We start from the raw sequence: 21,889 nt of genomic DNA, 5'->3' as shown, positions 1-21,889 counted from the left end.
TTCTGTGGACACCAGGAAGAATAGTAGCCGCTAAGGCATCAGCTAATGGGGATCCAGTTAATAAACAATAATGTACAGAGGGTTTTTAAGAGGTTGGTTGTTTTGTTGCTGAAAATAGCTGGTATGGTAAAAAGACGCTGATGAGAGTGAAGCTGAATAGTGAAGTTGTGGGCTGGAAAACCAAAACTGATTTGAAAGATGCTGAGGAAAACTGTAGAGTCGGGTAATATTTCTCGTAGGATTCATGATGAGTAACACCTTTCACATATGGTCATTGGACTCATTAGTTAGAACATATATATTATAGCATCTTTAAGGTCAAGGGATAATAATAGTCTCAGTAAAAGAATGAGAAAGTAATCCCTGACTTGAAGCGTTAGATGAGACAAATAGATTTTTTTCCCCCCAATATTTAAACAAACCATAATCCAGTACCAAACAAGAGTAATAGCTGCTTAAACCTAAAAATAAGACTTGTCTGCTGTATCGGAATGTCACACCTCCTGGACTGGAGAGTCTTTTCACAGCAGCCATTTTTACATGTCAGGGCATGGCAAACCATTCCAGTGAGCCAGCCTGCACAATACCAGGGTCCTGGCCCACCTAAATGGATCTGGGCCATAATTAATGTTATTTATTACACCTGGGTTTACCTGACCCGCCTTGACAAAATGGCTGCTGTGAAAAGGGCATATACATATATATATATAAATATATATAACCCAGACAGCGAATTAACTGCTTTGCTAAGTCGAGCGCAGACTTGCCAATCATGGCGTAGCATCAGCCAGCTCTAAACAGGGTCCGACAGCTATCCGGCTCTGCTCCAGAGACTGTTATGAAATCGTTTCAGATGTTCTTCATGTTCAGGCTGGTTTAGTGGATTTGGAGCTCGTCATGTTTAAACGTTGGGTAATAGTGATAATCGTTACCCAGAGAGGTTGGAAGGAGATATATACGTTTCTACCTAAAAACCTGTGGAGCTAACATTAGCAAAGAATGTTACCACAATGTTAGCACATCCTTAGCTAGCATTAGCACGTATATGCTATCACGTTTACTCTGATCTGTAGCATAGCTTCTATCTTTATCTTTTTAACATGTTTTCACTGCTGAACCAGTTTAACATCCTGGATTTATCCTCCAAACATTTATTGTGGAACCTTCTGTCTGCTTCTCTCTGAAATCGCTTTTTCGTTCCAATTATTAGATAATATTAATTAATGGAGTAGAGTTAGTGACAGTCTGGGCTCCATGGTAACGTTAGATGTTAACAGGTGCGTTTTGTAGGAGAAAGGATAATTGTTTTTCTTAAATTCCCTCTCCTCCACGGTCCTCGCCAAGGCCAGCCTCACATCATCCTCCTACGACATCTCTCCACCATTTTCCAGCCAGTTATTCTACAAGGACCCTACCTGGATAGTGTTTAACCGGTCTAAGTGTTTACTGCGTTTTCCAGTAGCTTTTTTTTTGCCACAGGACTCACAAACACTGCTTTTTCAGAGTTACCCTCACCGCTAAACTGGAGTCTGTGTTACGTGACAGAAAGTAAGGCTTTCATAATCCTTTATCTAACACGACCTTCCACCGTCTCCTCCTTTCCGCCCACCTCCCCTTTTACCCAGTCGATTCCCTCACCCCCCCGTCTCTCCCGCTCGCACCACGCCAGTCCCCTGGGCAGCTCCAGTGCTCTGTGCCGGGCCCGAGCTCTTGCATGGCTGCCCTGCCAGAGTGTATTTTAAGACAACCAGCGTGTTTCTCCATGGGTACAGAGGCTAGGTATATGACTCACAAATCAGATATTTGACCAGGAGAGCCACACAGTAGAGTAGAGCCGAGGCGTGGGAGGAAAGTGTGGATAGCTCACAAAGGGAACCTGACCGACCTCTTTTCTTTCCATCTGGTAAACAGACTGCTATTTCAACTCCACCGGTGTTTCAAAGAACTAATCGGTTCCCAACACCAAATAGCTCTCAAAGCCTCATTGCAGAAGAGTCTGTACCGAGGAGAGGCTCAACATCTACGAAGCTCACCGAAAAAAAAAAGGTGCGGTGTAGTTTTTAACGATGTCACAAACGACTTAAGGCTCTTACCCTTTAAAGCCGACGCGACGATGTTAATCTTTCATGCAGTCGCTCTCGACAGTTATTTTGTACAGTCGCTGTATCTCATCAAGTCATTTCGTCAAAGCATCTTTTGACTTCGGCTTTGCACAAAGCGAGGCCCTGCAGAGAACAACGCGGTTCAGCAGAAGAGCCTCGATCATGGCGGCTGTGCCGGGGTGCTCTCTCTCCAGGTGCGACAGAACCTCCACTCGTGGGTAGGAATGAAACACAGCCTGCAGGTTTCATGACTAAGTGTTATCAAATGTATTCCTTTATATCCACATTACAGATCGCATTACAGATGGCTGTATTGATTTTTTCCCCGGCTGCAAAGTGCACTGGACACAGCTTCTTCTTTTTTTTTTTTTTTTTTTACTGTGCTCTCTTACAGCCTGCGTGATAACCTTATTATTTTCTGAGAGAAATATGAAGTAGAAATAACCCAATACTGTAAGATGCATGCCATTATGCCGGAGAACAACAGGAATATTCTTTCATGAGTAACATGCGAAGACAAACGTCTGCGTTTTGGGAATCGTCAGTGTGCCTTTGCATCTCTGCTCTGCCTCATTGCTCGGCCCGGTCCCAATCCAGCTCTTCCATGTTTTTCACCAAACACCGAGCGTAGGTGCATGTTGTTGTTTTCCCCCCCCCACCTATCACCTGGAGCATACACGGTCTGACACATTCATTGTCAGTGGTGCACCTGCAACACTCTGACCTGCATCCCAATGACTCGCTTCTGTACTACCCCCTCACCACCACCACATCTCTCTCTGTGCAGCTCTCTCCTCAGACTCCACAGAGCATCATCACCAGGCCCATTTCTACCCCAATAGCGCAGACAATGCCGGGCGAGCCTCCCTCGATCTCATCTTTCCTCTCTGCCGGCTCCTCACAAAGAATTCTTCAGCGGGGCCGTGTAATCACCAACTGATCACAGCAGCGGAAAATATCACAGATATTCTATTCCTTCTGCAAGTGTGTCTGAACCCTTTCTTGGTGCTGCTGTGCACTCGAGACACATGTACCGGTTTAGAACAGAACAGTTAAACAGGCAGCTATTTGCACGCTAGGCATTGCCTGCAGTGCTGCCTTGAGCCTCTCCCAGGGTTTAGAATATACTATCTCATCAGCAACACCTGCAATTCACAACACACACGAAAAAGATCCGCGTGTCGCAAATCAGCCCTTTACGGATCAGTCGGAGAAGTTGCAAACGGTGCAGATTAACACTCTACTGCAAAAAGTCTCACGCGTATTTGAATAGCAAGAAAGCGGATTTAATGCCTGCTGTTGTGTGCTATGCATTGTGCTAACCGCGACGGTTCTCACAGGAGGCGTTTGAAGCCGTAGTGTAATTTACTCACCGCTGATATTCTGATGTTGCAGGAAATGGGCAGAATTAACTACTTAAACTGCCATTCACAACAAGGTACTCACACTTATAGAGCAGGGCTTTACAAAGCTGGCATGACAACAAAGAACATCAATAAAAAAAGGCAATAATAATCCAGGCATGCATTCACGAGAAAGGTAGTTAAAATGAAATGGATGAACAGACGAAGGAATAAATGAAACAACAAATACAGAAACAGGTTTTGCCTACTTGTAGTGCTGTGCAGCTATATTTCGAGTGTTTTATCTGAGTACACCAGAGAATAAAGTTGAAAATAAAAGCAATTTAAAAGACAACCTTGAGCATGGTAAAAAAAAAGAAAGAGAGAAAAGTCTTCCAGGTAGGGCATTTCACAGTCAAATTAGAACTTTATTGTTTAGCTGCAGAGGCAGACCTTCCTCCAAGGCTTTATACAAATCTTGCCTCCTTTGCTGGGATTGGCGCTCTCTAACCGGCCCTCGCATTAACTACCTACAGCCTGAAGCATGTGATTGGTGTACGCCTTTGCTGGAAGTACACACCCACCGTCTGGGAGGCTTAGTTCAGGGCACCGAAGTCCGTTCTCTCTCCCACAGTCTCTGGGTCCTTGTGGCAAAAGCACAGTCAATTCCTCTTCTGTCAAGACGGGGAACAGTCAGAACAGCCAGAGGACTTCAGGCCGAGTGCGACTCATGAGGAAATAAAAGATCTGCTGAGAGTCAGACCACAGCTATACGTTCTCAATGTGATCCGCACGTCAGTCTTGTAGCCAGTGAGCTGGAGCTAGAATCAAGAATGCAGAGTCCTTTAATGGTTAATGTTCCGACTGCCGCATTTTTAATGACTTTGACGCCTGAGGCAAGAACATGAGAAAGTAAAAAGTTCTGTAAATGTAGAAGCAAATATTTGGTCCTATTAGTTTTTGCAAATTATTGTTTTTCTTTCAGGCACTTTTCTTTTGTTGGTCTCTCTTGGTGCAGATTCATACGCAGCGCTTGAATGAAGCTTGTCTTTTTTTAAAAGGATGGTCATTTCGGTCTGTCGTCTACCGCTTTGGTCCAGACTGACATGATTCAACAATTATTAGATAGGAATTTTGTTCAGACATTCATGATGCCTAAAGGATGGCGATCCCCTCAGGTGCCACCGGCTGCGCCGAAATCTACTTCATTCAACATTCATGGTCCCCAGAGAATGAATCCTCATGACTCTGGTGATCTCCTGACTTTTCCTGTAGCGCTAAAATGATCTTCATCAAGGGCCGTCATTACTTCAACATTTCACTGTAATTTGTCCAATACTTTGGTTCATGACTAAATACCTGCAAAATGAATAACATTAGCATCAGCCTCAGATGTTCTTTGTGGTAACAAGCCAAACTTAAGATGGTGAACTTGTTAATCATCACCGCAGCGCTGTCATTAATCGTGTTAGCATGCTGACATTAGCAAGTAGCACAGCCACAGAGAGCCGCTAGCAGGAGTGTGTTTCTGAGGCTTTATTTTACAAACTACAGTAGACTAATGGGGTCTAAGCTGCTCATTACTTTATTTTATTCATTGCACTTTACAGGCGCATACCTGTGGTTTTGCAAGTTTCAGCCGGTTCAATACAAATAATGAGCACTTTATATCACAGCTAATCATCTCGCGGAAAAGGCTGCTGTGCTTTAGACATTTTAAAGCATGTCTTTTTACAATTACAGACATTCATTGCCTCCTACAAATGTCTGTACAATGTGAAAATACATAGGAGGACTCGTGAAACTGTATTAAAGGAACAGTGTGCAGCATTTAGTGGATCCATTGGCAGAAATGGAATAATATATTAACGAGTATGTTTTCTTACGTGTTTTTGGAAGTAAGAATTGATATTGTTACATTAGAATGAGCCACTTAAATGGACAAACGCAGCGAGTCCTCTTCACCGAGCTGGCTGCCATGTTACTACAGTAGCCCAGAACGGACAAACCAAACACCGACTCTAGATTCAAGTTTTTGCGTCGTCACCCTTAGTTCTCCCACACGGGAGCAGTTTCAGCTGGTTGCATTCTGCAACCTCAGCGCTAGATGGTGCAAAATCCAACATGCTGATCATCAGGTCTGCACTATTTGTTTGTCACATTACAGTTATGTGGTAACTTAGTACAGACTCTCCAAATCTAACTGCATTACCTCCACAACGATGTTACATTACACAAACCCACTGGTACGGTCACTTAGCTTAGATACACTACTACTACTACTACTACTACTATATTGTTATACGTGTGCTCTTGAGCAGGGAGGTACAAAGAAAGGTAGCTGTTGTATAAGTGAAAAGCCTTTAGGAAAACCTTATGAAGTCTCTGTATGTCTGCCATCTTCCCCCCCGGCTCAGTCTGATTATGATCCTGTCTGGATTTGTGACCTGGCCACTCACAGGCTCTTTGCTCTGCAGGTGTAGTGCATCACCGAGGGCACCTGAACAGGTAATCCTGTCAGCAACACACCGGCTCCGCTGCACAGCCACAACAATGGACAATTGTGCACTCAGAGAGGACAAGAAGCTTCTATTTTTTGTTTTGTTCCCAGTAGCGTACTGAACAACCTGCCAACTCTGGAGGAACTGGAGACAGTATTTCAGAGAGAGCCATTCTGTGTAAACAGACTCATTCTCGCCGAGATCATGATTCATCAGAGCAAGTGTCTGGACTAATGGACCCAGAAGATTTATGTGGAATGTGTTTTTGTGACACGCACATTTCACATAACTTCCACTCGCAGTGAGACAAAGTGTCAGAAGGCTGCACACTGACAAGTATTCCAGAGCCAGAATCAGAGATGCGCAACAGACGCCAGATCAGACAATTACCCTCAGACAAGTTAACCAGCCGAAACAGGAATGAGCCTCGTCGAATACAATGGAACTGTCACACGCCGCTACTGAAGGCTTTTCTTTATTTTCAACAAGAGCACTAACATGCGTTTCTTTCCCCCCAGAACAGCTCATAAAAGCCAAATAAAAAGAATGTATGAAATGTGGATGAACTATTTCATACGTGAGTTATGGTTAAGTATAGCTAAGCTGAGATTGTATGTACACATTTGTGTGCTTTCAAGAAATTCTAGCTTTCAAATGATGCATTATTATTAAAGTTAAACCTATAAACACAGTAGCAGTGAAGTATTATGTGAACTGCGTTTAGCATTAACATTACCATCGCAGTGTGACTCCGCACACAAAATAAATATCTACTCAAAGCCACTTGTGCTACAACCAACAGAGTGGGTGAAGTTAAGTGGCTCCTGTTTATTTCTTTCATCATTTGATGTTAATTAGGGCACATTTAAAAGCATGACATCGGTGTGGATGGTTTCTCCAAATAAAAAGGTGTGATGTGTTTCCAACTGTGCACAGGAAGTGGAAAATTGCTTCAGCAGCGAGAGCGTATTATCGCCACCCGAAAACACACACACACACACACACACACACACACACACACACACACACACACACACACAAAAGTGTATTACTTAGGAGGACATTGCCTTGAAGTACATTCGTATGCTTAACCGTAACCACTCCGTGCCTAACCACGACCCCTTCCCCAAACTAAACCTACCTCGAAGAGAAGCCTGAACCAAACAGTGATTCTAATAGTTGATCTCGTGTGGACCAGATGCGAGTCCCCGTAATGATCAATGCAAGTATGTACTGTATACACACACACACACACACACACACACACACACACACACACGCTTGTTGTGGTCACTTGCCTTAAGCTTGGTTTATAGTTATACATTAAGGGGTTATGGCATGTTGCCGCCAAAGCCACGCTGAAGGCGATGTCGTATCTGACATGCCCCTCCTAAAAACAATGTATTAGAAAGCGTTTTGGGATTGTTCTTGATGTCCGTCACTTGTGCTTCTTACACAACAGGAACGCTTCACCCGCATTTTTTTTACTCTTCAAGTCGCCGCATTTATTGAGAAGTAATCTGCATAGATAGCTGATTACATCACCCAAATATCCAGCTCTGTATGCATTTTAACCGCATCTACATTGAATGATCCCGGTCCGTCTCAACACATGTTATTGTTGATTTCTTAATTTCTTTTTCGTTAAGGCAAAACTGAGTCAGTGTGGATTGCTCACGTCTCACTTCGGTCTCGCTTCCGATGGGGATTCCAGTAAGATCCGCCGGTGTAGTGGTGCAGCGGGGGAAATTACTTTCTGATTTGAGTATCTGGATGGCGTCAGCAGTAATAGACGCCACGCTGCAGCACACGAAAAATGCCTTCACTTGGCATTCTTATGTATGACACTGCCAAAGCGCTGAATGTATTAACTTATTAGTCAAAAGGTGCACGACCACCGTACCGGTTCCTTCTGGCCCACTTTGACCCTTGAAGATTCCGAACAATCCGAAATGGGATTGGTCAGTTTGGGCTTCAGTTTGGATTACGTTTTTTTAAATGACTGTAAATTGATTGAATTATAAGTAAAACAACAGAAATCAACATCATAGAAAACCCAACATCACAATCCCTAAACGAAACCAGACAGAAAGAATAAATGATAATTAAATAAGACAAAATAGTTGATTGATCGATACTGAAAGATATATAATCAAATAATATGTACACAATCTGCAAACTGACAATAAGCAAAATAACCAATAAACTAATCAAAACAGCAGCAGTAAATTGGCATGTTAAGTAAATTTGTAATAACCGTACCACTGTTCATTTAAAAGATGAAAGTGTAAATCGTGTCCATGTAAAAGAGTCCATTCAATGTATCCTTCCACCGTACAAATCCTTCCTTACAAATGCACGTCGTAACCAACAAATATCAATAACAGGCACACCCAGTGTGTTCTATGAACCCAGCACTTAACAAAATCCCTTCACCTAATGCTCAGAGAGTAATGCTCACTGGTTCCCCTGTAGTGAGGGAAACCACAGAAACATCACACCCTATCTCATTATTGTAGTTTTCGGATATTCTCTCAAAAAGCTGGCATCTTGCCCAGTTCTGAGATCCGTTCCTGGAATAATGAGATGGCAGACAGTGAAGACAATAAGTTGAAGAGGTTGAGGAAAGACTCCGTAGTCAAACATCTGGCAAAGACGTCTCCACCGCAGACCTTCTGCTCACCGAGAGCCCCTCGCTGCATCGCAGCAAGGCGTTCAACCTGGATGTAACTCAGATTTCTACTGGGTAAGTGTTTGCGTAGCCCGCCGACCCTCTACGCCACAAAGGGAATGAAAGCATGTAAACAGCGACTGTGTCTGGTGTTGCAGCGGTGCCGAAAATAGGCAATATCCGACGCTAAATTATGAATCAAAGCCTTTGCCGGAGGCATGTGTGGCGGGGCTCCGGTTAACCTCTCGCTTCATGCATACATGCGGCTTGACGTGACTTCTCTGGAGACTCGTCCTGACCGTAACCACTACATGCCAACCCCTTACCATCACCTCAACATAAAACGCAACCCCAAGATGTAGCGGTTCACCCTGTGAGGTCCCCAACAATGTGAATATTTTAACGTATTTTTGTTACGACTTAATACAAATACACACATGCAGGTATTCTATCAGGATTATAGAATAAAACGAAACGTATTTATCCCTCCTCAGCATCTTATACGTCTTAGAATTGTGTCCACTGGCAGGAGGATGATGTTCGACCGGCCGATGCAACACACAGATGGTTTCGCTTCCCAAAGGCCTGAGTACATTTATTGGCAAATATCCCTTTTGTTTGCCCTTCGACCTCCAGGTAGAGTGCCTGACAGCTCTATGCATATTCTGCTGATACATTACGCGCTATTGATCCTCTTAGCCTCGTCGAGGGGCCACATGTGATTGCTCAAACACCGATAAGGCAGTTAAAAAACACTATATCCTGTCAGCGGTAGCTCCCGTCCGCTCGTCAATTGTAGTTTAAGCAACCGATTCTGAGGAGAAAGAGCTTCTCTAAATTGTAAAATGTCAGCGGTGATTGAGGTCTTTCCCCCGAATCAATGTCACACGCAGGCGTTTCAGAGAGCACTTGAGATCCCCCAGGATTTGCATCTGAAAACAGTTACCCTGTCGACTAATTTCTCTTGTGTGCTGCGGCACAGTACACTTTTTTTAAGCTCAAAAGAGCAGAGCCACATGGATTTGTTCAAACAGAACTAACACACAGCTGCACAGCACAGCCAGAGAACAAAAAAGAAAAGACATCATCTCAAGGGAAATGCAGACAAAATGAAATTGGAGCTAATGAAACACCAAAGTTCCACTCTTCCATTTTCACATTCAAAATCAACAGGTATTTTAGCATAACTACCCGAAGGCCCATGCTGCACTCTAATAATTTAGCCTCCCTTTAAAGGTCCACACAGTGCTGGCTGATGTAACGGTTATATATTACTGTGTGTTGGCTGATGGCCCCTCAGGCCCTGTTGTAATAACACCACTGAAGGACAAGAAATGAATCCCGATGACACTTTGTTATGTATACTGTGAGAGAGCACACCGGTCCCGACATCCCTGAGATCCAACCGTACACACACACAAGTATGTAGCAAAACACACACGCATATATAAACATATGTTAACTTTACCATATTTTTAATGGATCACTTCATCTCCATCCATCAGTCCCCAGCCGTGACAGGTTTGACCTAATACTTACTGTATTTAAGTATTCAAGCTTAGAGCTACACCTTCAAATATTGTTACTTAATAATTCAACTTCACCACACTTAAGAGGGAAATATTGCACTTTTTACATCACTACATGTATTTGACAATTTTAGTTACCAGTCGCTTGACTGATAAAGATTTTATGCACAAAACATACAGTCAGCTTACTGAATGTGATTTATTTTGTAGTAAATATTAGCTTGACTAGTTAAAATAGTGTGACACACAATATATCAGTAATATAAATCTTATAGACCAGTATATGACCAGTTTCTCTGCATTACTATACGCATGAATACTTTTGTTAATTTCAGTCAAATTTGCTGTAATTCTCTTCTTTTACTGATGTGAGATTTTGAATGCAGTAATTTTACTTGTAATGGATTTTTTGCTGCTTTTGATTTAGGTAAAGGATATCAATAATTCTTCAATCAATCAACAACAAAGAAGGACCAACGTTGTAAACCGGGGCACATGAATGTAAAACGACTGTATCTGCACGACTCGACACCACCAGAGGTAACTGAGAAAGAATATATACAAACACTGCAGATGAAGGACCATTGTGTTTTCTCCTGCCTCTCTTGCAGCTCAAGTTTGCGTGCGGCGACTCCCTGCCTACTTCTCGCTGCTCTTCAGTGGCATGCCCGTCTACATTAGAGCCCTCGCATGGGCATGCAGTCCAAACAAAGCCTCGTGCCGGCAGCCTCCCGGGACAGCGAGACAGCCATGTGAGCAGTGCACCTCCTGCCCCTTTGAAGTTGGCAGCACGTTGCACAAAGTTTATTGTGTTTCAAGTGTATTGTTGCAGTAGTTCCTTTTGCAAGCATGTGGCTGCCCTCAACTGTGTGATTGAGACACTGAAAGTGTACGTATCCTTGTGCAGAGTTTAAATATGAAGCTGCTGTTTATAATCCATGCTAGTGGCAACGTAAAGTACATATTCCCAGTTTTAATCTGCATCCCAGTTGATTTATCTCTTGTTATATGCCAAATATGCGTATATCAATAAAATCTGTATCAGAGTATTTTTACATCTAAATTCCCATTGAATCCCCGTCTGTACAACGGTATAAAGTGTTATGAAATAGAATCGGAGTAGAATGGACATTGATCTGTTTTCTGTGGTCATTTGACAAAAGACTTGTTTAGTTGTTAAATTTCACTCATTTACTCTGGTTCTTTACGCTTCGTAACATTTCGACTCTTTCTAGTCGTCCCTGCAGAACCTCACCGCGGTGAATCTGTCAATACGGCAGCGGTGCACACAAAATGGCCGCCATTTTGCCATCAATGGGTCAAAAAATGTTTTTTGTCAAAGACTTTGCTTTATTACTAAACACCTGCAAGACTAAAGACATTCCCATCAGTCTCAGCTATACTTTGTGTTTAGCACTAATTAGCACGTATTAGCATGCTAACACACTAAACTAAGATGGCAAGTATTGACATTATACTTAGCATGTTAGCATGTAGCTCAAAGTATCTCGGTGCCAAAGTACAGCCTCACAGAGATGCTGGCACTACTGTAGACTCTTTGTCTCGTTACCTTCCGTTTAATTCTTCTTTTCTTAAAATGCAACATCTCTCATATAAAGCGAGGGGATTCTCCCCGACAAGTAGTTCCCCAGGATTAGCCTGCAATATCATTTCTAAGGTGCAATGCGATTTCAGAGCCGGGGCGGGAAAGTGTTTAGAATAATGAGATAAAACAGAGAACAAAGCACAGATCCCAAGTCTAAGAAGAACCACAACAAAAAAAATCCTCCTTTTGAAGAGGAAGACACTCACGCAGGCAGCGCTCACAGGCCTTTTAACAAATTCACTTAGCTCATTTAGCAGGATTTGAGGATCTGTGAGGAGAGGAATTTGACTCATGAAAACATCATATTTAAAAGGCAAATTTCTTTTTGATCTTTGCAGACACTTCTGTGCTCGTAGGAGGTTTTCTACCATGCAAACAGCCTTGAACGCTATTTAGAAGTCTGCTACGGCTGAGTGACTTTGTAGTTCGGGTCCTGCCCAGAATGTTGCATGGATCACAGATCAGTGCATTGAAACAACTACAAAAACAACAATTAGCCCTCTGATAATGCCTTTCAGCCCACACCGGATTATTGTTCCGCTAAAGCAACAGGGACACATTTCTCCTTTATTTTTTTTGGAAGAGGATCCTGAGCGAGAGGCCGACCGGCAGCCAGCAGAGACCTCCTCATGCTTCTCCACTCATCCCCGTAAGAGGATCGGACGTAATGGGGTTTTCTTCTTCTCTGGCTCCTTCTGCTCGCCAGATAAAGTGCAGAAAAACTTCCAATGAAGTCTAAGAGCGCTATTCTTGTCGCATTTTACAGTCATACCGACAATAAGTTTTGAAGGAACGCTGGTGTGACCTCAATGTGAGCAGAGTTAAGCTTTTAAGCAGGTGCCCTCCTCCTCCCCACCTCCTCCTCCCATGCAGTGGGAGAAAATGGGGGTAATAATGTGCCTGGTAGAGTCAAGCTGCTGCAATAGCCAAGCCGACCCCGATACCAGTACACAAATGACGGATGGCACCTCATTAAAGATACTGAAACATCACCAGCTATGAGTGAAAGCATAACCATGAACTAGAATACGTCTGGAGACGAATGAAGAATGGCACAAGAACGTACCAGCTGTGTTTTCATTGAAAAACATTTATTCATATAGCACGCCATTATGTCGCTGAATAATAAAGTGCACCATCCCCCAAAGGCCTGTGGGAATAGCCGAGACCTTAATATCAGGCGTGCATGGTTTCTCATATTCTCCCCGTGGCAGGCTGCTGACCTAATGACCTCACGTCAGCCGCAACGACAACTTGTTTGACACGGGGATATTTTATTCATTCTATTAATATTGCATCAGTTGCTCACACTGCGTCGTGTTTGTGTGTGTGTGAATATACAACCTGCTTCACTGAACATGAGAGCAACGGCACTCCCTCACAACACCGTTTCTCCACAAAGAGGGCCAAAGGGTTGGGAATTTGAAAACGTACGGCTCTCGGGGCAACATTTCTCTGTGTGGTTATCCGTTTTTAATTATCGCCTTAGCGGGTCGGAATTTTCCTGGAGTACAGTTCATGCTCTGAAAACAATTAACAGTCACCGACTCTCCCTTTTGCAAACTCAAATACAAAAATAACGGCTGTTTTTCTTTCTTTCTGTATTTAATTAAAATCCAACATCACATCCACGCATGTTCTCGCTTCACCCCGGCGCTCAGACTCAGAGCTCTGCTGCCATTCTGTCTGAGCGGATCACTTCACTTCACGCAATCGTCTGCATCCCAGTTTTTGTTTCACACATCGAAATTCGCATCCGTCATTTCGGGCAAGACGCATTTCCTCCTCGTCACAATATTGATCTCGCAGAGTTCAACCTGATTGACCTCTGTCCCGCGAGATAGCGAGACTTGCCGGCAGGCAGCCAATTTAAGAGAGCAGGTGGGATTGACCGCTCCTTAAGTACATATTGATTGTTTGCATCCTTGTTTCTATTACCTGCATACTTAAAGAACACAACTAACAGAAGAAGGTTTAATGTCCATTAGTGCGAGGACAGAGGTAGTGGAAGAAAGAAAAACAGAGTATAAAATAATCAATGACAAAGTTGTGTATTTCTCAACTTACAGAATGCTGTTCTTAGCCTGTTAGCCACGCTATGCTAACCCGCACAGCGTATGCTTGGTAACCCTGCCCATATTATTTCTCTGTCCCGCCTGCTTTCTGCCACAGCGTGCCAGTAAATTTCACCTTGCCAATTCTGGTCTGATCCGGCCATAAGTCAGCGTCTGATTAAATGGCCGGAAGGAAAAGCAGCAGAGCTCTCAGTCCCAAGGACCATAAGAGAGAATCACTGGACTAGAGAGAATGTTCGCAGTATATCGAGAAGAATAATAAAAGTCCATTGTGTTCATTAAAAGTTCCTTAATAGTCTCTACTTCTACTGCTATCATTTGTTTAGTTTACTTACTTTTACCAATATAGTAAACAACATTAACCCTTTACCCTCCCCCACTACAAAAGCATGATTTAGATAATAGCCCCCCCCAATTGAAGAAAACTACTGGCACAAGTCAAGTGTTACCTGGGGACCTCTAGTCCTTTGTAATAATTTACCCTTCGCTAGGCCCCGCCCTCTGCTACTCCGTCAAGCTGTCAGAGCTACGTCACCATGGAGCCCACACTGTCACTAACTGCACTCCCTGAAGAAATATGATGTCATTTTTGGAAAGCGCTGTCAGAGAGAAGCAGACAGAAGGGTGTACAATAGGTGTTTGAAGGGTGAACCCAGGGTGTCAAAGTGAACAGGTTGAAAAGATAAAGATAGAAGCTGAAGCCGACTTCCATCAACTGCAAATGCGATATCGATCAACGGAGATCAATCTGCAAAAACAGCACAGACGTGTTGACTGATGACTCATCGATCATTTATAAAAGGTCTGTCTTTTGAAGGTAAATGTGTTTTGAAAAAGCGGGTTTTCTTTTGGCGAGTTTCGTACAGAAAACACCCGCTGTGTGCTCTCTTGTTACCAGTTCTTCTTTTGTTCTACAGGGACGTGTTAATGTTGTGAAGCCCTCCCTCGGGGCCTCAGGTGCTGTACTTTTAATGTAATGCTGACGTGGTATTCACAGAGATACGCTGCAATTGTTCCTCGTAAACTCAATAATTGGCCTTTTCGTGCTCAAACGTGTCGGGAATAATTGGTAACAGGAGAAGAAGTGCACAGGTATTTTTTCGGCGCCGTGTCTCGATTTGTTGTCACCCAGCTACTGAAATTATTCTCCCATTTGTGTATTGGGACGAAATTAAGCTTAAATCAAAACCCCTTAGACTCATTGTAGTAATTCCCATGTTCTATGGTGAACATTTAACAACTCTGATGGTGGAGGTTTGACGGTTCAATAACACCGTCCGTATTCAGCAAATTTTCGCTTACTAGGTAAATCCCACTGAGCCTCTCTCAGCCATCTTTCTCTGTTCTTGTAAATATTTTTGATCAACTTTTAGCATCCCTGACTTCTGTTAGCTTCATACCGCAGTCCAGCTTTTGATTGTACCAGAACAAAAGGGTGATCTAACCAACTGCTCACATGTAATAACAAAATCTTAACAAGCACAAAGCTGCAAAACATAACAAGAAACATGATATTCAGTGTTTTTCAGTGATTTCAATCGCGTGTTAACTAAAAGGCTGAACCTTAATTTGGATAGAAGTGTTCAAGTTTGGCGAGAAAGTGGAATTACAGTCTTAGCTATCCACGATTCAGAAACTTCTTATAAAGTTATTTTGTTCTGAGCCGGATCTTCTGTGAAACACTCTGAATGAAAGCCAATTAGCAAGTGATGGAGAGAAGAGCCAAAACCACTGGTGTGGTTCATTAACATCCATGAGACGGTTATGTTTTCACTCCTTCAGCAATGGTAATGGAGCTCTTAGTGTGCATATATATGCAAATATATATTTCTGTGTGTGTGTGTGTGTGTGTATCTAATCATATGGTGCATACTTGACATACCATCAACGTCTCCTGTGATGGGGCTGAAAACAGTGCTAGAGATGTGATTAATTGACCTGTGCTACCGCGTGCATCGATGTACAAATGGCAACGGTGTTTAGCAAAAGACGGAATTAACCTCTGCCATTTTGTGTCACTTTGAGAGCTCGTTACATAACACACGCACACGCACACGCACACACACACACACACACACACACACACACACAGAGCCTTCACATTCTGTCGGTGTCTATCTTTACCACAGTCGGCTGAATAGATCGCACTGCAAGGCTTCAATCTCCTTCAAATCAATCACGGTGATGATTCTGTGTGGAAAAAAAAAGAAAAAGGTGAAATAAAAAGCCTGTCAGGGCTGTGAGATCAGAGCATGTCAATGCCTCACTTAAGACAGCTAGTCTGAAGGGGGAGCAAGACGGAGTTCACCTGCATGCAAGACAAAGCTTTCGCCTCGGCCTTTGAGTGAAGCGATGCGGCAGAGAATGGCGAGGCCGCACTCCCTCACGTAAACATCATCTGGATAAAAATCAATTTCGTGATTCATTCCGAGAGGTCGGGACTTGCGAACGGACAGAGTTGTCCGGTCATTCCGACTGCAGCGGGAATGACCGGGCGCTCCTGAGCCAGGCAGGGAGGATTGGATGATTCTTCAAAAAAAAAAACAAAAAAAAACACAACATCATAGCTCCTGGTAACATTTCAAAAGTCTGGCTGATTGATTCTTGTTTTTGTTTTTGGTACACCCCCCCCCCTCCTGTGGCATTGTTGCTTCTCATTTCCAACACAGCATGAAAGGCAATGAAATAAAAACATCTTAGCAGCAAATCGGCCTCACCATGGCAACAGTATTGATCAACCCTCCTGGGTCCCTCAGACAGAAAAAAATCCATCTCTCATTTCAATTTCCCAGCATTAACAGTTCAGCAGCTCCTCGTGTCCCGAACAGACAGCCATGATATTTACATCTACGATCACTATTTAGCTGCTCTGATGAGTCATTTATCACAGAGGCGAGTCCCAAAAAGACCCGATGATACTCATGAGAACAAAGGAGGCCAGCAGGACGGCTCAGCGACAGGTCATCCACCGAAAACTATGTGTTTTTGAAGTTGTTTTACTTCAAAGTCCATTAGATTGCTTAGTTATGGGCCACATCCCATAATTAAAATCGACAGCAAATTGAGAGCTTTCTCCCAGAGCGCTCGTTTTGATTTGAGAAAAACAATCTGCTTCGCTTCATTTGTCATAACTGAACAGGTGTTGTATCGAGCTTTCTGACGATTTCCGCGTGGAACCGTTTGATACTTGATGGACTGCGGTTGCAAACAATCTCGGAAACGTGTAATGGCTGACGCACGCTCATCAAACGCTGTGAAAACTAATGAGGGCGGATGGGCTGGGATTGATTATACGGCATCGCTTAATTCATCATCGTTTATTATCGCCGCTTTCATCGCCACCGCCGGTACCATAGAAGAAGAAAAAAAGAAGAAATAAAGTGTGCTGCGGGGCAAAAACAGGTTCAGACCAAATTCATCGTGTGATGGATTTGACCGAGGTGTTTGAATCCACCTTTCTGGCAACACTTTAGGGAAATGAGAAGAAATACAGAGCTTCACAACTGCTGTTCAAACACGGCACACTGGGCTACAGCTACGCTCCCACAGGCTGCTGTGAGGAGGAGAGAGGAGAGGGAATAAGGAAATCATCTCTCTCTCTCTCTCTCTCTCTCTCTCCCCCTTAAAACTCTGTGAATTCCCCAAATGCAGACATAATATTATGAAGCTCACATGAAACAAGAAAGAAAAAGGGAAGTCTTACAACCCCTCGAACTCTGCAACAAATCAGTGCATTGAGAATGCTTCCAAGTAGCACTGGAGGGTTTTAACCAACTTGAATGATTAAAAATTAATGTATTAACTCAGCCTACATAGAGTGAATAAAAATCAAAGGATGAAGGTTGCGGTTTGGAACCATCAGTCTAAATGTCCAGCCAATGGAGCCAGAAAAAACCCAAGAGCCAAAAAAAACAAGAGTGTTGCATTGGTAAGTGTGTGTGAAACGAAAAAAAGAAAAAGAAAAAAGGAAGAGGGGGCCTAAAAGCATGTTAAGTGCTTTGATGGTCTTACAGTTAGACAGCTACTTACAGCCAGGCCCCACGGTTTTCTGTCTAATTGAACCGAAACAAAACACGACAAGCCTGGGACTTATACTCTGCAACCACAGATCATTAGCGCCAACACTGCAGCTCCGACGAGCCTCGGCCCGCTTGTGCCCGCGCTAGACAAAACTGCACAGAAGTCTGCACATTTGCATCCACATGGCATTTCAAGTAATTAGATATTTTGCTATGGAGATGCATTTTAAATAATTAATCTGCTGTATTGGTGCCCTGCTGCGTTTTCCCCCCATCGTTTCCACTGCAGCACCAGCAGCGGGGCGAAAACACAGAATAGTAAGAGTCTGGAATAGAGATGTTCTGCCATACAACCCAAAGCTATAACTCATTGTGAAATTATGCTGCAGATCCATTTGGTTTACTCGCAGCCAGCGAGCTCAATTAGGGCGCAAAGTATTTGAAACAAGCTCATTTCAAAGAAAGAAGGGGGGACACCCCTTGTTGATAAAAGCAAGTCAACTCCTCCATAAATCAGAGGCGTTCAGCTTCACAACGATTCATAAAACAGAAAAATGCCTGCAGTCTCTCCGCGCATGCGATCGCATGAAGCAGGCCTGTTAAATCCTCAAGAGGGGGGTTGTTGAGTTTGGGGTGTGATTGTGTCAGGCTGTCAGTGCCCACTCATCCAGACTCCGGAGTGAGACTGGAACAGACGGGTTCTTTCAGCACCACCGGGGACAAGCAACAGCACACTCAGCTGTCTCATCCACACAATGTGTAGTGGGTGGGTGGGGAATTACCCAAATTCACTATTTGAAGATGGAGAGAAGTCTAGATGGATATTAGTAATAACAGGCATCAAATTGAGAAATAAATCGAAAAAAGAGGCAGAAAAAGCACAAATTATGCGTTTTGTTATTAACAGTTGATTTGTTTCTGTGACATAATGCATTTTTTAGAGTTACTACTTATGGCCTGTTCTCTACTTCCTGTTACTGGGCGCACACACTGTTAAACAAAATAAAACTATCGCACACGCTCAGGAGACTTGCCTGAAAGAGGCGTAGGATGTTGGCAACCATGATCGACACCGAGCTCGCCGAGGCTCCGACGACTCCCACCACTTTTTCCGGCTTGACGAACACCGGCGCCTCCCCGTTCGTGCATCTCACGTCGGAAGTGTCCTTCGTGATCAGGGCCTGGACGAAAGTTAAGGACTGCTCCAGCGCGTAGGTATCCCTCGAGCAAGTGTCCAGCACCCGCGCGCCCAACATGATGTTGGGCAAGAGTTTCTCGTCCAGGTTGATCTGATCCAGTGCGTACATCATGGCCTCGAGCCGCTGGATGCCGTTCTCCTTCTTGAGGTCGCCGCACGGCGCTCCGTCGGCGCCTCTGGAGTGCACCGGGAAGAGCCCGCCGAGGGTCAGGTGGCCCTCGGTCCGTATCGAGTGGGGCGCGTAAGTCTCCTGAGGCAGCGCAAAATCCACCGCGGTCCGCACGAGCCACAACGCTCTCCACAAGGCGCTCAGCTTTACGCGCGAACCGGGACGAGCCATGATCAACTTTTCTTTTGTGGAGGGGGGGTGGGTGGTGATAAAGATTGGGAGTCTGAGAATCCACAGGAAGATATATAGAAAAAACAGAGAGGGCGAGGAAGTTTTTTGTTTTGTTTAAAACGAGCCCATAGTCGTTAGTGGAGATTCAACAAGCGGGGCTAGAGAACCGAGACGCAGTGGAGGACTCAGACGAACTGCGCCCATCGTGAGCGGCGCAGCTTGTTGAATAGCGAGGGCTCCTCACGGTAATCCGGAGACGAGAGGCTATACATCCATCAGTCAGAAAATATCTCTATTAGAAGAAGATAGAAGACGAGCTGGCCCTGATTTAGTCCATTTATAGTGAATCCAAAGAAACACAGTGAAGCTGCTGCTGAAGGATCTCCACAACATAAAAAAGCGGCAACGCAACCAAATAACACGCAGAGAACTGGGACCGATTCTCTCTCAGTAATACTTAGATGTTAGGGCCGGCAGAAGTGGGTGACATTCTTCCTCGTCTCGGACGAACTCCACGGGAGCGCAGAGGGGAGGAGGGGAGGGGGGGCGGCTCGGTCCGCTGTGGTGTCTGTCTCCCAAAGGGTGCATATCATCATCTCCACACCTCCCAATACAAATAAAAAAGCAAGATAACGAGCAGTATGCGCCTAAGAAAAAATAAAGAAAAAACACCCCCACACACACACCGCTAATTAAAGCCGCGTCTCTCGCTCGGTGTCCGCAACCGCTCGCATTTTTATACAAAATGAATGAGTCACAGCGAGGGATCCACTGCGCGCACAGTTTCCAGCCCCCTTTTCCTTACGAGACGTCACTCGGCTGGCGAGGGAGGAGAAAAAAGAAAAAAAGAGTATCATCAGTTCGTGGCAAAGGTTTTCAGGAAGTTGTGATCTGACCAGAAGGTAAACAAAGCGAACAGAAGCACTTATAGTTATGCATGGTATAAAACGACTGTCCCTCTGAGAGCGCGCTCTCCCTCTCCCTCTCTCTCCCTCCCTCCCTCTCTCTCTCTCTCTCTCTCCCCCAATCAACATCAAACACACACACCGCGCAAAAGTGAGTATTTTCCAGACAATGAGGCAGAGATCTGTGGTATAAAAGAGCTTCACGCGCCGGCTAATAAACTGCCCTTTTTTCCAGAAATAGTTTTGGATTCATTACCGGTGCACCTTTAAAACGGAGGGAGGAGGGAACGTACCCGTTTGGAAGGGTCCAGGCTGGTCTCCCAGGCAACCCTTCTTCAGTAGACACTCCTGATTCATCCTGTGCATGCACACACACTCGCGCGCGCGCGCGCCTCATGCTGGCACGCACCCACGCCCACAGACTGGTGAGAAGTAACCACACCTTTTTAGGAGCGAGGAAACCCTCACATCTTCCTTATACCAAAACTCTGTCATCACCAAACTGTGTAATTGCACAGATGGTGTTTTTTATAACAAACAAGCAGATTATGATCATTTGCTTGCAGTGGGCGTGCTCTACAGCCTCACTTGGCAATTTGTGGTTTAATTACAAAAATAAAGGTGTGTAAGGGGTGTAATTAAAATTTTGTATTAAACAATAAAAAAAAATTGTTGCTAATGACTGCTTTATTCACTCAGCCAGTTACTCAGATACATAATTCATGCAAGCCGTCGTTTACAAGTAAACCAGAAACTGACCTTCTAAACCAGCCGCCGCCACACATCCAACAACAGCCTCCCTGTTGGAAAAATCACAGGAGCACCCTGGGAAAACAGTCAAGCTAGAAATGGATTATGTGAGTCAGTTAAGTTGCTTGATCGTGGAGTAATAAACAGCCTCTGAGAGTTGCTTTATCGTGAAAATGATTATGAGGCGGAGAAATCCCATTTTATGAACATGCTCGTTGCATTCGTTTCTGTTCAATTAAAAGATTAGAAAAGGCGATGTGGCTCTAATTGAAACATGTCCTATTGACATTACAGGCTTGGACGGACACATTTCTAATTAATGAAGCTGAATAGAGTATTAATTCCAGCCTAATCCCGCCATGTAGTGTATTTATTCCCATTAGCCACGACGATTTTCGCGGGAACTCCAGGGCACGACGACGTGGGTGCACAAATCGAACGTCAAGGCCAAAAATTCATGAGCTGCAGCAAAAAACAGATGTATTTTAGGACATGTGTGTGGGAACTGCTGGGAAGAGACCGCCGAGGAGAGAAATGAGGGATGTGAGACGGGGAAGGCGGCAGATGGCCTCCTCCACTGTGAGCACGCAGAGACAGGCGGGTCTGGAAGAAAATGCAGCAACAGCCGCGACCAGAAAATGACAACCTGAGAGAGACCGAGAGAGTGTTGCTGCAGCGCAACACTGATTCCACCGCTCGGACTTCTGGAGCCTGACTCCCACTTACACTGTCAGCGGAAAGGTTACTTTTGAAAAATGGGGGCCCTCATCGTGATTAAATTCACTGACTGACCCCCAGGAAGAACGGGTCTCTTCTCCCCCCGGGAGGGAGGCTGTTAGATTTAGACTGA

The 21,889-nt window shown here is 44.3% G+C and overlaps 1 protein-coding gene across 2 annotated transcripts in view; it reads right to left on the bottom strand.

Moving 5' to 3' along the window:
- The window catches only part of LOC116381913 (metabotropic glutamate receptor 7-like), a 61,833-nt gene extending 41,172 nt beyond the window's left edge, over positions 1-20,661 (bottom strand). The window contains exons 1-2 of one of the 2 annotated variants that reach the window (XM_031844419.1): positions 20,583-20,661; positions 18,881-20,203 (exon numbers count right to left, since the gene is read on the bottom strand). In XM_031844419.1, the coding sequence (XP_031700279.1) occupies positions 18,881-19,384 (504 nt within the window). In that variant the 5' untranslated portion in view covers positions 19,385-20,203; positions 20,583-20,661. Of the gene's footprint in view, positions 1-18,880; positions 20,536-20,582 lie in introns of those variants that run through there. The other variant, XM_031844418.1, reaches the window with a different exon arrangement.
- Positions 20,662-21,889: the final 1,228 nt, after the last annotated feature.

The sequence above is a fragment of the Anarrhichthys ocellatus genome, unplaced genomic scaffold (genome assembly GCF_004355925.1).
Source record: "Anarrhichthys ocellatus isolate YVR2014 unplaced genomic scaffold, GSC_Weel_1.0 scaffold5, whole genome shotgun sequence".
Taxonomy (NCBI): domain Eukaryota; kingdom Metazoa; phylum Chordata; class Actinopteri; order Perciformes; family Anarhichadidae; genus Anarrhichthys; species Anarrhichthys ocellatus.
The sequence above is the reverse complement of the archived record's forward strand: the minus strand, read 5'-3'. Positions and strand labels throughout refer to the sequence as shown.